The sequence below is a fragment of the Lissotriton vulgaris genome, chromosome 4_1 (genome assembly GCF_964263255.1).
Source record: "Lissotriton vulgaris chromosome 4_1, aLisVul1.2, whole genome shotgun sequence".
Classification (NCBI taxonomy): domain Eukaryota; kingdom Metazoa; phylum Chordata; class Amphibia; order Caudata; family Salamandridae; genus Lissotriton; species Lissotriton vulgaris.
Window position 1 is genome coordinate 1857288909 of NC_141691.1, and position 18323 is coordinate 1857307231.

Consider the following 18323-nt stretch of genomic DNA (forward strand, 5'->3'; position numbering starts at 1 on the left):
CCAGTGATGTGGAGAGCCTGGGACTCACGTCTGAGCATACCCAGCCCACCCAGGGTGAAAATTGCAAAAAACACAGTTGATGGACAGAATGCAGAACAATGTCTTACATTCACCCCAGTACAAAGATCTGGGCCTAAATCCATCAATAGAAACCTTAGCATTAGATTATTGCTGAGAAATAAATGTGAGGGCAGAGCCTCCACATATTTAAAATAGCATTCTTTTATGCATGTTAAGTACAGTAGTAAATGAAATATAATCAATATTGTCTAATGACCATTGGAGATATTTCTGCAGCCCTACATAATGCCTATAATTATCATTAAGAACCACCAAACTTAGGGCCTCATTAGGATGGCGGACGGACCTGCGTCCGTCCGCCACCCCGAGGTGGAGGGACCGTCCGCATGGGCAGCGGCGGTCCCTCCGTGCGAATTAGGATTGTGACCGCCACCCTGGCGGTCACATCCTGTATATTTAACATTGCTGCGGGTGCTGCTTGAAGCAGCACCCGCAGCAAGGTTAAATATGCGTGCTTTCCATTTGCATGCACAAAACGGCAGCAACCGCTCGGTGCCTGCCGCCTTGTACATGCGAATGCTGGGGGGTACTATAGTTACCCCCATGTGCACCCCCCACCCCCCCCCCCGACACCCTGGGGGCCCGCAAGTGCCCCCCACAAGCTATTTACCACATGCTTTTCCACGGCGGTAAATCCGCCTCGGAAAAACATGTTTTTACACACATTGTAATTTGGCTGGCGGTGTCTAAATTGCGGCCAACACCCCGCGGATCAGCGGCGGACGGATCTGCCGTCCGCCGCTGATCCCACCGCCATCCTAATTTGGCGGTGGGTGTTTTGAAGGGCTGCAGCTTCCGCCGGCCCGGAGGATGCGGAATCACTGCAATCCTAATCGGCCCCTTAATGTCTACCAGTACTTGGAATGAAATGCTGAGGAAGGGTTTTCAAAGTCCTGAATCCTTGATTGCGGAAGCCATAGCAGATGGTACTTGGGCCGCCTTTTCATTGCAGGTCTCCGCCCTTAAAGACCATCTGCCATTAGGTCAGGAATACATATTTTGTATCAAGATGGATGCACCTTCACTGAAATTAGCTATTGCATTCTTTGAATAGAATCTAACCATTCTCTGCTGCACAGATGTCCAAACCAGCAACCAGAATAAAGTCACTGTTCTTGGGTAGTTTTTTCTACTTTTGGCACCACAGAAGAATCTAGAACCATCGGTATTGGCCCTTGTCCAAAACATATTGTCCAGGCATCAAGGACCAATGCAAAGTAAAGTGGAAGTTTCCTCATTTGATTGATTGTTTGATTCCTTGAAAATTAGGTAAAGCTTTTGCCAATGCCCCTGTGAGATATTAACAGCAAGGGCACACCTGCACCAGGGCCTTGAAGCAACCCTGGAGGCGATTCACTTCTAGGGATCTACCACATCTCTTTGTTGAGAGCCCTACCCTTTCAATGTCAAGATTGAGGTAACTCTTCCGCGAATGTGATGGTGAAGCAATGATCGTGAGATGAGTGTTTGTGCAGGCATACTCTGCATGCTTGTCCCTGAGGGGCGCCTTGAAGACCTCTAAGAGGCAGGACTCAAAGTTTACCTGCACCCTCATACATGGAGACCCTCAGACACCCCATGAAGGGGTACCTGCCACTGACAGAGAAACACAATGCAATGGGAGAACAGCTACTCTGTCTTAACCATGCTGTATGCAGTCCACAGTGGATGCGCTAACTTGACAAGCTAGCATGTGTGCAAATAAAGTGATTTTTTAAAATAAATTTGTAGCTAGGCCCTTTCAGGTCAGGCATACCCAGGGAAGGTACACACTGGCTTAAACAAGGACCATGTGTCCCTTCTGAACACAGCCTCAGCTCTGGGGACCCCTTGATAGCTTGTAAGGGTGAATTAAAATTACCAGGTGGTATCTCCTTTGGTCCCTTAAAACAAAACACCAACATTTTCTGCTTGCTCTGAGCAAGTGGAAAGTGTCAGGAGGATTGTCAATCATATGTCAGGAAGTTATGCAGGAGGGGTCCAGGGCATGCTTGTGTCTGTCTGAGGGAAGCATTGTTTGCTCTTCCCAGACTGCTTCAGGTGGCTTATAGAAACCAGGAAATCCGGCCGCCCAATGAACCCACCCAGCAGCATTAGCCACAGGCCCAATGTATCTGGCGCCATAATGATCTAGTCCACATTTTTCAGACCTGATAATTGTATTGGCAACTTAGAGTAGTCACCCGGACTTATCGCACAAGCTAAATTTGCCAACTCATACTGTGGGTCATACTGGGAGATAATCCAAGTCTGTTTTTGAGGAGCGCTAAAAGTCTTAAAGGCTGGCCTATGTGCTGGTATGAGAGTATGCATGTTACATATCATGTTTTGTCTGATCATCAGCAGATTCAACACAGGAGCAAAATAGACTAGTGGCTCTTTATCTTGGTTGAGAAAAAAATAAAATATTTCTATTTTGGCATTTATTTTTAGATATGAATCTTAGGTAATATGTAAAATTTGCTTGTCACACAGCAGCATGAAGCTGTCCCCTTACACTATGCCACATTTTTAATTCCGTTTCATTAAAACAATCTATCCATTAATGATGAGAAATGATAACCATATTTGTAAGGAATCAATTAGGTATTTGTGAATCATAGTGAAACAACTGTTAGTTTGATGTGGAGCATATTTTCAACCCCCTATTGCCTTTACAACATCACTTTTTCTGAAGTTATGGTGGCGAAATGGGCTTCGCCTCATCACAACGCAGCTTTAAGCCACTTAACGTGGCTTAATACCACCTTGTGAAGAAAGGCCCCCTTTCACGCTAACGTGAAAGACGTGGGCAATGGGTGTTGGGGTGGGCGTTCCACTGCAACACCCATTGATTTTGATGCTGCCCCATTTTCACAGGGCAGTGTAAATATGGGGCAGAGCCAACATTAAGACTATAAGACTAGGGAAAACCTGGTCTTAAACAGGCGCAATGAGGAGAAATGTCTCATTAGTCCTCGTTTTTGCTGTTTCTATGTGTGCTGCGCTGTGCAGCAGACATAGAAACAGCAAAAGGCCATTGATTGATTATGTGCAGGAAGGTGACCCTTCCTACACATACAAAATAGATTTTTAAAAAGTGACGTTTTGCTACATTTATGTGTGTTGTAATAAACAGCACACACAGAAGTTTCAAAATGCCACTTCAGATTCTTTATGTGCAGGAAGGGACACATTCCAACACATAAACAATCTTCCCCTACAACTCAGACACCCTTGCTGTATGGTGCAAGGGTGTCTGAATTGGCTGTAGGTAGCTATAATAAGCACCAGCACAGGGAGAAATGCAGGGCTGCAACGTACTCTAGTAAATATGGTGCCGGCCTGCGTTTTGGAAGTGGTGGAGCGCGGCTTTAAGCCAAGGTGGCTAATGCTATGCTCCACCACTTCCTCGTAAATATGCCCAGTGTTTTCTAAATTTCAGGACACTCCAGACACAGTTAAACAATCTACTGATTAATTTTTAGGCTAGATTTTTTTCGATTGCTGAGCAGACTATGCCAGATTGCCCCACTGGCATTGCCAAGCCCGCTCAGCTGTCCAGCGCAGAGAAATCCTCATTCACTGGGTGCAATCACCGCTAAATGCAGGTGGTGTCTCTGTGAATGAGGCTTTTTTGGGATCACTGCCCTGCTTTTTTCCCTTCGCAGAATATCCGCGCTGCTCTGAGAAGCCGCAGCTCAATTTCTTGGACCAGTGCCACCAGAATCTGTTGGGTGGAGAAGTAACACATCTTCTGAGTCTGTTCCAAATCTAGAAGCAACATTAGCCAGATGTAATAGATCTGAAGGGAGGGTCCTTCCCTTCACGTCTCCTTTGGGGTCAGGGAGACCTGTCTGACTCATGTTCAAGTAAACTTGAACTTTATAGGATTTTAGGAACAGACCGTGGCGATTTAGAGCACTGCATTACTCCATGTCTGCCACACTACAATGGCTTGCGTCCAATGTTAGTACATTGAAGCAAGGAAACGTTTTCGCTCTTAGAGACCCACTAGCTTTGGCAACATAAACAAAGCGGTTCTTTTTATTTCTGTGAGATGCTTTCTCCGGTGTATGAAGGCCCCTATATGTTTAAAGATTCTATGTGTGTCACTGTAGCCTTTAGACCAGCACCAGCAGCTGGAAAAGTCACTTTTGGGAGTTTCTTTCCATTGCAGAGTTATGCATCCCAAGCGGTAGGCCAGGTCATATAGGACGGTCAACCTCTCAGTCGATAATGACTATTCCATACCATCAGTAAAGTTCTTAGTGACTGCGTACAAGACATGCCAAACCATGAAAATAAATCAGTCCGCACCTTCTGGCTCTCTGAGAACGACTATGTCAGACCCTCTGCATAAAGCTTTCTGTGATCAGGAAAACAATGGATGAAGCTGAAAGAATATAAGCTGGAGATACACCCTTCACCATGTCTGCAATAACACAGGAAAGGAACTAAGATTATACATGACACGGTGTCATGTTCTATGTTCATCTTTCTAAATCCGGGGAGAATAGGGGCTTGTACAGCTTGTCCCAACCCAAAGATCCAGGGCTTCAGGTTGTCTGATAGAACCTCAACCTTCCTCTTTTTCCACCCATGCCTTTTAGCTTAACTTAAATGCTGCCTTTTTTGGGTCCTGTGCGCTGGCATAATGAAAGAGGGGCCCCTTTGGACTCAACCAGGGGCTTTCTGGCCAGAGTACTGTGCTAAGGGGGGCCTCTTTAAATATATTGCTATGGCTGCTTTAATTACTTGTGATGTTATGTTATGTTATGTTATGTTATGTTATGTTATGTTATGTTATGGTATGTTATGCTATGTGATGTGATGTAGGCCGGGTCTGGTGGCTCAGTGGACTAATGCGTCCACTGTTGGGACCTGTGTTCGACTTGCGGGTCCACTCAGCCTTTAATCCTTCTGAGGTCGATAGAATGATTACCATTGAGTAGGGTAACAATAAACTTATGGGATGCTATGGTTCAATAAATTATGTTATATAATGTTAGGTTATGAAAGCTGAGATTTGCATCACATTGCATTGCTAACCGTGTTGGCTCACAGCACTGTCAGGGTCAGGTATATTCACAACCTCTTCTGAGGGATTCTGTTACAGGCTGGAATTGTAATGTATGCTTGGTTGCATGTAGTGTAGTGTATGCTTGATTGTATGTTTGTAGTGTATGCTTGATTGTATTTATGTTGAGGCAGATTCACAAGAATCTAATGCAGCACGGTGCAGTAAGCCATTTTGCTGCACATTCTTGCATTCGTTTGGAAGCACAGGGATGTGACATATTTACAACAATATGTCGCATCTCTGTGCTTCCCCATGCACAGGGGCACAAACTGCTGCCATGCGCCAACGCAGGCACCCTTGCACCATCCCTTGCTGCACATAAACATTCAGAAATGGCATTTTTTAACTTCTATGTGTGCTGCATTAGCACACATAGAACTTGTAAAACGCCATTGGTTTAAAGGATTGTTTATGTACAGGAAGGCACACCTTCTTGTACATAAACAATCATTAGAGGTCATTTCCTTGTTCTATGTGTGCTGCAGAATGCATAGTTGCAGATGGCCCAGCCTAAATCACTGCTAAGCAAGGACCATTCCCTGTGAGATTCCACAACACCACATGCCTCCTCAGAGGAACCAGAATGATGAACAAGAAAGGAAATCACTAGGAGGAAGATGACAAGCTCCCTCCTTGAGCTGAATAATGCAGATTGTAATTGTGTGTTTACAGATATTGCAAACATTGCTTCTAAATAGTCACCTGGCATTAAAGGACACTGATTTATTCATAGATTTTCAAACTGTGTCCTTGCTTGCCCCTGTGATATGGAAAGGCACAACAAAATATACCACAAGTCAAAATGTAACGCAACATCAGGGCGATGTGAACCTCAATAACCTCTTGTGATGGAATCGTTGACTTCAGCCAGATGTAGCTGAGGTAAAGGTTTCATAAATGTGTCAGAGGCCTATTACTGTGTGGGGTAAATACCCCAATTCACGATAACCCGTTTCATTTTCACGTCCAGCTTGGGTGCTGCTTATAGTCTCTGCTTAGAAGCAAAACACTTCTTTCCTTATTGGCTTTGCGTTTGCTCAGGCCTCGGAGAAAACTAAGAATTTATGCTTTATCATGAAAAAATATTTTGTTCTTGCCTACAATCCATAAGCAGTTTCTTTCTCACCAAATCTCCATACATTAAAACCCGCTACCACACAGGGTAAAAGAGGTGGGCGGATGAAAGTTAACTATATTTGGTATGAAAACTCAAACTTATGCTTTTCCAGATAACCACGGGCTACAAACATGCACTTTCAGCAGCCATGTTCCATTCCTAAGCAGTCTGAAAGGAGTACTGTGCTAAGAGGAGACCTGGATATTCTATAACATTCAGCCTGAGCGACTCATACAAAGACCTCTTTATGTCACATATGTTTGCGTTGGCCTTCAGCGAGCGCTTCAGGACCTACCTGCACATAATCCACACTTCTCCCCAGCGCTTTGAAGGCCGTGTACATTACTTCTCTTTTTCCACCCCACTTCTGCATGATGCACACAGATTTGTTGGACAGGACCAGCTGGGTCACGTGTTGCATGCTCTCCCTATGCGACTCCTCAGTCTCGTTCGCGCCTGTGCTGTGGAAGTTGCTCGTCCATCTGTAAGTAGCAGATTTGTCCCTGCCCATGATCTCACTGAAGATGTCCATCATGTAAACATCATCTTCTGAGTTCCCGTCAATCACCATGATCACTTTTATGCCAGGGTACGTCAGCCGCTTGACCGACAGTAAACATTTCCGCAGGTAGTCGGGGTCCTCCTGGTAGGCAGCAATGCAGAGGGCAACAGTCTTGTTGAGCTTGATTGGCGTTTCCAGTGACCTTTTCATTTTTTTGTGTTCTAAAAAGGCGAACAGGCTTTGGATGATGAGATGAAGCGATAGAATTGCACCATAAAGCCCGAAAGAGAAATAGTAGTTGTCTGTCTGGATGAACTGGTAGCCAACGATGTAAGCCGCTGTGATGCCAAGAAGAAGAGAGACTCCAAACATGGTTGTTCCAAGTATTCTTAGGATGTTGATGAACCTTTCACAATGCATCTGTAAGCAAAGCACATGACATGATTAACTCACTGATTCACATAGAACTCAACACTTTTGTCTCATGTCTAGTTGGAATCAAGTTGAAATTGGCCAAGTCTGCTTCAAGTGATTGTATTGATGAGACTTTGTATCCATCAGGCTTACATGGGGATGACTCCGATAAGATGTGCCCAATGTAGGCTTACAAGGGAAATAGCCATCCCACATTTTCATGTATGTAAGTAAGTTCATCTCTGACCAGATGTACATGGATTTCTGTTTGCAATTTCCAAATAGCAAGTGTTTGCAATTGGCTATTAGAAAATCGCAAACAGCTATGTACAACATTGTGCTTTACACTGTTTGTGATTCCCAATGGGTTGCAACGGACCTGCCTCATTAATGTTCATGAGGCAGCTCACAATTTGCGACCCATTGTGAATGGCTAGCACTTACATGGATGGTGGCCTGCCCAGTGTAAGCAGACCACCATGGCTGTGACTGCTTTTTAAATAAAGAAGTTTTTTGTTTCGAAATGCAGCTTTTTTCTCAAAGTAAAACAGGATGCATTTAAATAATAAAAATGAAATGTTTCCGTTTCACTTTTTAAGAGTAGGCAGTGGTCGGACCACTGGCTGCTCTTAAAACTTAAACTTAACTCTTAAACTTAAACTTAAACTTAACTCTAATCACTAGTACATGCAGTAGACCTTTGTACTCTCTACCATTCCTATGTGACTCTCATGGACTTCTTTACTTTTTCTTTTGTCCTGCCCGCCATTTTACTGCTGCTCCCGGCCGTTTTTCTCTGGACCCCGACCCGCCATCTTGTCCATTCCCTCGTCTTGTACCCTTCTCCCTCGTTTCCTCCTTGACGATCCTCAAATGTTTCTTCCCTTTTCTGTTTTGCCTTTTCTCCATACCCTTGTATCCCTTCCACCCTCCCTTGGGGCTGTGACTGCATCCACCCTCTGACCCCACTTGATGGAATGCTGCCTGAGAAAATCTACTATGTGTGTATATATATGTATATAGAGATAACTCTAATCACTAGTATATGCAGTAGACCTTTGTACTCTCTACCATTCCTATGTGACCCTTAGAGTATATCTAGGCTGTGGGGTTTTAGGTTTAAACCTATAATAACTGATAAAACCCCACTGAAAGAGAAATAGCCCTCACCGGTGAAAACATATAAACACTGAAAAAACACCTGCACAACCACAAACTAAATGCCATTCAAAGAAAGGAAAAAGAAAGTGAAAGAGTAATTTTGTTCTTACTGAAGGGGTCAATAAGATGTAAATTTGCTGTAGAAGCTAGCATTAAGAATGACTGGTTAACATTATCCTGCTTGAGTTTTGTTCTTTAGGGATGCCACTAAAATATTGTTTCTTCTTCCTTTTACTTTTTTCAGTTTTATGGCCTTTAGTCTAAAGATGCAGGGTTTAGTTTCATGTTTTAGGTCTAGTTTAATTATTTTATAAACTGTAGAGAATCAGGACATATCAAACTCATATTTGAAATTTTGGCTGCATTTGATTCTTTCACTAATAGGTAAAATGGCTAGTTTAATAAAAATCTTTCCTAATATGTGTCATCACATTTACCTACAGAGAATGGGTAAAAACCCCTAATACATCAGACCATAGTTACTAGTGGATCAGTATTGATAGTAGGCGAATTGCCAACACCTCAGGCATTAAACATTAAATGCAAGGTATAGTGACAAGTATATATATCACCAAGATTCTGGGATATTGGTGAAAACGTGACACCAGACTTTTGGAAAACATGGAACGCAGTGTCACTTGTTCTGCTCTGCAAAAAAGGTTCTTTCCAAGTTCAACAAAGATTAGAGTGATATTGTTTGTATTTGCAGTGATTCAGCTACGTATATAAAAAATGTGTGTGATGACCTGTCAAAATTGATACCCGAGCTCAAGTGAAGAGATCCTTGCGACTTGTTAGATGGTATGCTGAAAGCATCTTTACAACCTTCAGAGTTAATGAGGGATGCTATTGACTTCTTAGTCCATTCTGGTGCACTGTTTTCTTATGCCCAGGAACTAAAACGCAAATATTTATCATTTTGTGCTTTATGTGGCATCAAGGAAAGAGTCATCCCAAATGACAGTTCTCAGCCCAAGGGGCTATGAATGCTGAGAGGGCCTTTTCAAAAAAGTTTACATGGGAAGGAAAGCGCAAGTGCAGATGACCAAAGACTCACTGAAGAAGTATTGTATGGTGTACCACAATAAGATTAATTTGCAAAAATCTCTTTGTACCTCATATACACTATACGTACACTGTCTCTATACCATGTTCTTTCAGTGCAGAAAGCAAGCAATGATAAAAGCAAAACGTTCCATAAACACCGGAAAAACACTTTTTCTGTTGTTTTTAGTGGCGTGAAAATGTGTAACCACTGATAACAACTGTTTTTTAAAATATTGAAAACACTGAAAACCCCCCACCAGAATTTACCAAAAATAGAAACTGAAAACAGGACAGCCTAAGTATATCCATTTGTATCCCTTCCTTATGTATATAGAGATAACTCTAATCACTAGTACATGCAGTAGACCTGTATACTCTCTACCATTCCTATGTGACTCTTAGAGTATATCCATTTGTATCCCTTCCTTACGTATATAGAGATAACTCTAATCACTAGAATATGCAGTAGACCCATATACTCTCTACCATTCCTATGTGACTCTTAGAGTATATCCATTTGTATCCCTTCCTTATGTATATAGAGATAACTCTAATCACTAGTATATGCAGTAGACCTTTGTACTCTCCACCATTCCTATGTGACTCTTAGAGTATATCCAGTCATATCCCTTCCCTATGTATATAGAGATAACTCTAATCACTAGTATATGCAGTAGACCGCTGTGCTCTCTACCATTCCTATGTGACTCCTAGAGTATATCCACTTGTATCCCTTCCCCATGTATATAGAGATATCTCTAATCACTAGTATATGCGGTTGACCTTTGTACTACCTACTATTCCTATGTGACTCTTAGAGTATATCCAGTCATATCTCTTCCCTATGTATGTAGAGATAACTCTAATCACTAGTATATAGCAGTAGACCTTTGTACTATCTACCATTCCTATGTGACTCTTAGAGTATATCCAGTCATATCTCTTCACTATGTATATAGAGATAACTCTAATCACTAGTATATAGCAGTAGACCTTTGTACTATCTACCATTCCTTTTTGACTCTTAGAGTATATCCATTTGTATCTCCTCCTTGTGTGACTTTACATCTTGTACATTTGCAATTTTTTCTGTTTGTATCCTTTATGTAACGCATGTAATCCTAAATCCTTATGTTTCTCAACTGGTTCTTATGTAAAGCGCTCTGACACCGTCGGGTAAAGTTCGCACTGTTTAAAATCGCATAAATAAATAAAATAAATAAATAAAAACCAAGGTGAAGTGGTCGCCTTGAGGACCCCTTCCTATTTGCGAATGGGTTAATTCTAACTTGGAGTTGGTGATAACTGCTACTGTTTGGCGGCCGCTTCCCTGGTCACTAAACACGCCCCTTCCTAATAGCAACTCACAAACCCAATTTGCATTTCGGTAATAGCTTACCGAATCGCAAATAGGTCTTTGCACATCTAAAAATGCTTTTTTCAGTTCGCATATGAACCAATTCTGGGAATCGAACCGTTTGCGAGCTGAAAAAAAGCTTTGTACATCTGGCCCCTCATATGCACATCTTACAAACTTGACATTGCTCTGGCTCTCTACAACCAACTTTTCAAGTAGGAGTGGCCTATGCAGAGCAGGGAATTACAGCCAAGGCCAGTACACTTTTCTTTTACTGACCCCTGGATGGACAGGGTCTAATCCTAAGCATGTCCCATAGTTCACAAGTGCAGAGCAGTGTAATGCACACACATAGACGCTGCGTGGGACTACAGAAGACAATATTCAGTCTGCCCTTTCTTTTTGCAGTTTTATATAGTGCAAACTCGACCACACTTTACGTGAGTACCAGTTATGTTACACAGGGACACATTCATTGTTTGGTAGGCAAGGGGAGATTAAGTGATTTGCCCAGAATCACCGGATGTTGAGCTGACGTTGAGACTCGAACCTGGATCCCCAGTTCCAAATTGGGAAGCTCTGACTGTTATGCCACATCCTCGCCCTTTGGGAGATGTTAGATTATCCCAACAAGAAATGGTGCATTCAGGGACTGCATATGCCTTTGTTGGTACTCTCATGGCCCTGCTACCAAAGTAGGTTCAGCCTGAAAATCTTGAAAGAGAAGTGGGCGACACTAAACCTCCGTTAAGATGTTCAAACCACTCTTCTGAGGAACTGCAGCTGCAAATATGCAACAGAATTGGGACAATACTGTGCACTTCTGAGAAAAGAGGCATAAAGGAAAGAATTCAAACCGCATCTATCACTCTTTACCTTGCCATGCAACGCTGCACTCCCTGTATCTAATCACCTTTAGAATGGCATTGCTGGAAACACTCCTTACACACAGCCCCTGACTACTCAAGGTAAGAGCAGGATTGGCCAGATGCAGACTTGCTAGTAGATGGTTTGAGGATTGACAAAGACTTCTTTAAAGTAGAACCATTATTGAGATTGGAGTAGTGGGGAGGCTTTCTTTTGCATGTTCCCACCATAGCTATTTAGCAAATGCTGAATAACTTTAAATTCTATAAAGACCTAAATGTATTTTATTTCAAAGACCATTGGGCCTTCTGTGATGTTATCAGGGAAACTTGACTCGTGAAATGAGTGTAGACTTAGGAGTGATTGGCCATTAAACAATTTCTTGTGGGTTTTATCAACTGTAGACAATAGCAATAGTTGAAGGATAGGACGGTAACACATTACAAGAGTGAATTGCACTGGCTCACACTGAAGGATGAGGGGGACTTGGGAGTGATTGGTATGTGCCATATAACTCCATGCTTTAGGAGGCAAAGGTATGGTTTTAATGAAAGAACATAAGCCTTTTTCTAGATAGCCATCTCTAGTGCCCACCCACATTTCCCTACATACTATAAACATGCCATCACAAGTATTTCCTTATTCCATCCGCGCACTGGACAACTATCCACCCAAATTCAGAAAAACATGACTCTTTTGGTACACTCACCCATACACGTAAGACACTAAACACATCTGCCAAGCTTCAATGCAGTGCACCTTCTCACTAATTGACACGAGCCACATAAACACTAAACATTGAAAATACTCTCTACAAAACTCTCAGCCAAACACTAACAAACATGAGACATCATGACAATTCTGTACGAAATAAGGCCACATTCTGGAACTTGCTATGATGCCATTGAAGAAGTCATTACCAGTTTACCAATGCAAGCAACATAACATTTCGGTACGTGTGACCAACACTTACATCCACTTTGCTCCACTGTACACTAAAGTGCAGATAAATGCACTATGAAGAGAACACAGGGGAACTAGTTTATGAGGCCCTACCGGCACTTTTGGGCCACCGGAATGTCACCTTTTTGATGTTCTGGTAGCGCAATGTGCCGCTGGCATATTTATACTGCCACGTAAAGCCAGGTTACGTGGCTTATCATGGCCTTAGAAATATTTGCCACTTTCACGCAAAAAACTGTGTAAAAGGGGCATTCCATGAGTGTTGCTGGGGGCGTTCCCAGCAACATCCATGGCTTTTTGACACTGCCCCAGATTAACGAGAAATTGTAAGTCTGAGGCAGCGCCAAAAATGTAAGCCTCCCCAGGGGAGGCATAAGGGAGGCACATCGAGGAGAAATATCTTTATCTCTCCTCATTCTTCCTCTATGTGTGCTGCATTCTGTAACACATATAGAAAGAGGAAAAGACCTCTTGTGATTGTTTTTATGCAGGAAGGGGGCCCTTCCTGCACTAAAATTATCACCCCTTCAATGCAGGCACCCTTGCACCATGGTGCAGTGGGGCCTGCATTGGCGCACGGCAGCCCATTGTGCATCGGTGCAGGGGAAAAGGACAGGAATGCACTGTATCTAATAGATATGGTGTTTTCCTGCCCTTTTCTTTTTCGGTAGGGCAGAGCAGCACCAAGGCCTGCTGTGCTGCCCTACAGCAAAACACCTATAAATGATGCCCTCACTCTTTTGTTCATCACACACGATCCAATGACACCTTTCACATTAGCCACACTAAAACCTACACTCTTTCATTCAAGTACAACCAACAGAGTGGTCTCCTATCCATTTATTTATTATTTATTATTTTAGGTTTTTCTAAAGCGCGTAGTCACCCAGAAGGTATCCCAGCGCTGAACCTCTTACTCACAGGGGGAAGAAAGTCGGGAGAGAAAATGGCTCAGGGAAAGAGTAGGGTTTTGAGAGATTTCCTGAATCACAGGAGGTTTGGTTCTGCTCTGAGGCTCAGGGGGAGTGCGTTCCATTTTTTTCCCGTGTTGACCGAAAAACGGCGGCCACCTATACGGGCTTTCTTCACCTTGGGGATCGTGATGAAGTTTCCATGTTCGGAACGGAGAGCTCTCGTGGGTCTATACGGTTTGATCCAGTTATTTAGGATTGGGGGGCCCGAGTTCTGAAGTCCCTTGTGGGCCAGGCAAAGGGCCTTGAAAGTTACCCTTTCCCTGATGGGGAGCCAATGCAGCGTCCTCAGTGTGGGCTTGGCAGATGTTCTGGCCGGGGTGTTCGTTAGAATTCGGGCTGCGGCATTTTGAGCTTTTTGCAGAGTTTGGAGAGTGGATTCTGGTGATCCCAGGTAAATAGCGTTGCTGAAGTCCAGCCTAGATAGAATTAGGCCTTGGATCAGCAGGAGACGCGACTGGAAAGGCAGTAGAGGGATCACCTTCCTGCAAGATCTAAGTAGTCCGTAGCATATGCCGGCCGTCTTTCTTGCCTGTGTCCTAAAGGTGAGATCAGTCTCCAGCCACACTCCGAGACTCTTGACCTCCGTCTTGGGGGTGGGGGGTTCACCCAAGCAGGCGGGTCAGATGTTGGGGGGGAGGGTCGTGGTGTTATGCCCTAGGAGCAGAATCTCTGTTTTGGAGCCGTTTAATTTAAGGGCAGAGTCACTCATCCACTGATGTATGTTGGAGAGGCAGTCGTGGAGATTGGAGGGCTCTAGCTTGGGGTGGGAGAGCGTCACCACCAGCTGTGTATCGTCGGCGTAGCTGACGATAGTGACTCCAAAGGGTGAGACCATTTCCTCCAGTGGGGCCATGTACACGTTGAACAACGTGGGGCTCAAGGATGAGCCCTGTGGCACACCACACTGGAGGGGGATGGAGGGGGAGCGGCTTTCACCTTCCCAAACTTGGAAGGAGCGTCGGAAGAGGAAAGACGAGAGCCATTTCAGCGCCATGTCTTTTACCCCGATGTTATCGAGACGTTGGATTAAGACCTGATGACTGACCGTGTCAAAGGCCGCGCTCAGGTCTAGGAGGACCACTGCCACTGATCCTCCTGTATCGATAATTTCCCTGGTCTTTTCCACTGCAGCGAGAAGAGCAGTGTCCGTACCCTGACCTGGTCTAAAGCCTGTCTGTGAGTCATTGAGAAGTTCATTTGACTCCAGGAAGTGCGACAGTTTTTTATTTACAAGTTTTTCGGCGACCTTACCTATCCAGGCGAGGAGTGAGATAGGTCTATAGTTGGATAGATCTGCCGGGTCTAGCGAGGGCTTTTGGAGGAGCCCTTTTACGACAGCCTCCTTCCAGTTTGAAGGGACCTCTCCCTGTGTCAACGAGATGTTAATGAGGGCTGTCAATTGGGAGACTATGGTCTGAGAGATGTTTTTGACGAACCGTATGGGGACTGGGTCGCTAGGGGCTCCGCTCTTGGTTGAAGTGAGTGTAGCCATCACTTCCTCTTCTGTAACTGGGCCAAACGACGCTAGATAAGGTTTGTCGGGTGGGGGCGGCTGTCCCTTAGCTCTCTCTATGGAATCAGGGTTAGCGGCAGGAAGGGAGGTGAGGATTTTTTTGATTTTTTCGTCAAAGAAGGTGGCCAATTTGACGCATTTTTCCTCCGCTGCTTGGGGGTCCATGGGTTTCTGCGGGGGGTCAGGGACATGGAGGAGCTCTTTGAGAATGGAGAAAGTCTCCTTGGCTGAGCAGGAGGAGCTTTTTATTTTTTCCTCGCAAAAGGCACTTTTTGCGTTGTGTAGGGCCCGTTTGTACGTTTTCATGGAGGATTGGTAAGCACTTTTCTCTGCCGTTGACTTGTTTTTCCTCCAGGTACGTTCTGACTTTTTGCATTCTTTCTTAAGGGCGTTGAGGGCAGGTGTGTACAAGGGAGCGGGGTTGATTCTTTTGACATGTTTTAAAGTATTAGTAAGAGGGACGAGACTGTCTAGGGGGTGGGCTAGCCAATCGTTAAATTCTCTGTCCGCGGTGTTCGGGTCCGTGGATAGAGGGCCGCTAGTTTCACGTAATTTGGCTTCCCATTCCTCTGGTACTAACTTGTACCACCGTCTAGTTCGTATCCTTGTTTTCTGTTTGAGTGCTGGTGTCGTTTTGAGTGACCAGTGTATAGGGATTAGCATATGGTCTGTCCAAGGTAGAGAGGTGGGATCCTGGGCATTTAGGTTTTTGATGTTGGTGAAGATTGGATCCAGGAGTTGTCCTTTCTCATGGGTGGCCTTAGAGTTTCGAAGATGGAGATCGGCTGTAGTGAGATCAGCCAGTAAGTTGGCTGCGGCGTTGTCCGCGGGGTCAAGAAAGTGCATGTTAAGGTCCCCTAGGAGGAGAAAGTTAGAGACTGAAATAGTCTTGAGTGAGATGTAATCCATCAGAGTACTGGTGAATTCTCCTAGAGAGCCTGGCGGACGGTACACTAACAGTCCCGAGAGGGAGATCGATGGTGAGATCTGGATGGTGAAATTACATTTTTCACAATCTTTGACGGTTCCACACTCAATTCTGCATTTAAGATGGTCTTTGAAGAGTATGGCCAGACCGCCACCTCTCCCGACTGGTCTATTCAGGCAACAAATTTGGTAGCCGGGGGGTGTTGCATTGACCATATCGAAGTCGCTGTGCGGGGTCAGCCATGTTTCGGTCAGAAACAATATGTCTAGCATCAGATCCTGGACGAGGATGTTTGTTTCGTGGGCGTGTTTTACTAGGGATCTGCAATTCAGGAGGCCAAGCCGAAGTCCTTGGTGGCGTTCCGTTTCCTCAGATTTGTTACAGAGGATACATCCTGAAAAGGGGGTGTCTTCCTTGAGGATGTAATTGCACTGGGGATGTTTTTTTGGATTCCAGGCAAGCAGTGTATCTTGGGTGTAAGAGATACGTTTCTGCGGTTTGGGCATAGTGTCTAGGCCTGAGGCCGTCTGGGCCCGGACGGGCCCAGACGCGCTTGCCTTTGGCGCGCCTTCGGCGCGCTGACGGCGCGCCCGCTGCGCCCGTCCGCTGCACGTCCGGTGATTGCACATCCTTATAGGTGGGGAAGGGGGCGGGTGGGCGTGGCCTAAGGTGGGCGTGGCCTCGGTTCCTCGCCGTCAATGGCGGCAAAAAGTGAGTTTTTTGCTTTGTTCGTTGCAGCGAAGGGGTCGCTGTTTGAGCGTTTCTCGAGCCCGCTGCTAAGGTGCCTGCCGGGTGAGTGCGCTTTAAAATACAGTATTTATAAATGGTGACACAAGAAATAACAATTTTTTAAAAAACGGAGGTCTCCCGGGTTCCGCCTCAGGAGATTGCAAGGTTCTGATTGATGTACGCTGTCAACAGCATTTTTATATTGTGGCGGGTGGCCGTGGCCTAAGGTAGGCGTGGCCTCGGTTCCTCGCCGTCAATGGCGGCAAAAAGTGAGTTTTTTGCTTTGTTCGTTGCAGCGAAGGGGTCGCTGTTTGAGCGTTTCTCGAGCCCGCTGCTAAGGTGCCTGCCGGGTGAGTGCGCTTTAAAATACAGTATTTATAAATGGTGACACAAGAAATAACAATTTTTTAAAAAACGGAGGTCTCCCGGCTTCCGCCTCAGGAGATTGCAAGGTTTTCTATCCATCCAGCGAAAGGTACATGGGACCTTGTCAGGAGTATAAAAGTTACAATTGCAATACAATATAAACATAGTCCGATGAACTCCTGCTGTGCTAAATCTATATGGGCGCATTATAGGTGAAGTGAAGGGGAAATTACATTATTGCACAAATTCACAGAAATATTGCCTCCATTGCAAATGGAGAAAAAAATACTAAATTGAGATAATTAACACAATCATGGGCTAAGATAGGAGATTGACCCCATGCAGTGGCGGCTCCTCTGCTAAGGCAGAGGAGCGTTGCTCAAATGCTTTAAAGCACTGCAATGGAAAAAATAAAATGATAATAACAGAAGTAATTATCATTTTATTTTTTGTATTCCAGATGCCGCCAGGTTAGGGCAGAGCGGGGCTGGGCTGGGTCCCATGACGTCCTGGAGGAGGAGTGACTGCTGCCTTACCTAAAGTGCGCATGACTGTTTGGCTGGCCGTCCTGGGCCGGGCAAACAGTCATGCACACTTTGCATGTTCTCCATAGTCTGTATTGTACAGCTTGTGTGGAGAACATGCCCAGCCTCCCAGTCCCTCTCTGATCACTGAACCACAGCGCTCAGACCAATCACAACGTCAGACGCATCATGACACTGCTGTCAGCAGTGTCGTGATTGGTCATGGGAGTCTGGAAGCCTGGGTGCTTCCTGTTCCTGCGAGGAAAGGCGGCGGCTGGTGACGGCGACCAGTAGGTAAGTTTTCTTATTTTTAATTTCCTAACCCTTCACCTTCCCCTCCCCCTGCCACCGCCCCCTACCAGCCACCACTGCCTCCATGTAATTAGAAAGGAGAGCTGCATGTTGAAGCACAGTGAGTGTTCTGATGCAGTGGAAACAAGGAAACATTACATAATGTAGGTCTCGGGGTTCGAATCCAGACTCTACTCCTTAGAGCAGCGCATAGGGAGGTGCTTATCTTCTCCCGCCTCCAAGCACTGCCCGCATGATGCCCGTGGCCTTCAAAAGTACCCTCTCTTTGAAACACTCCCAAAAATCAAAGGTGTTTTAGATGAAGTGTACTGCGGTATATTCTATAATATGATATGCCCTTAAAAGAATCATTTAAGGATATTCCGGCCTATTTGAAGTTAAAAAAATGCACATCATTTTCCAATGA

The 18323-nt window shown here is 44.8% G+C and overlaps 1 protein-coding gene across 1 annotated transcript in view; it reads right to left on the reverse strand.

Annotated features, from left to right (window-relative positions):
* HAS2 (hyaluronan synthase 2) overlaps positions 1 to 18323 on the reverse strand; it is a 66612-nt gene that overhangs the window by 27221 nt on the left and 21068 nt on the right. The window contains exon 2 of the mRNA XM_086966167.1: positions 6556 to 7182. Coding sequence (XP_086822293.1) covers positions 6556 to 7182 — 627 coding nt within the window. The remainder of the gene's footprint in view (positions 1 to 6555; positions 7183 to 18323) is intronic.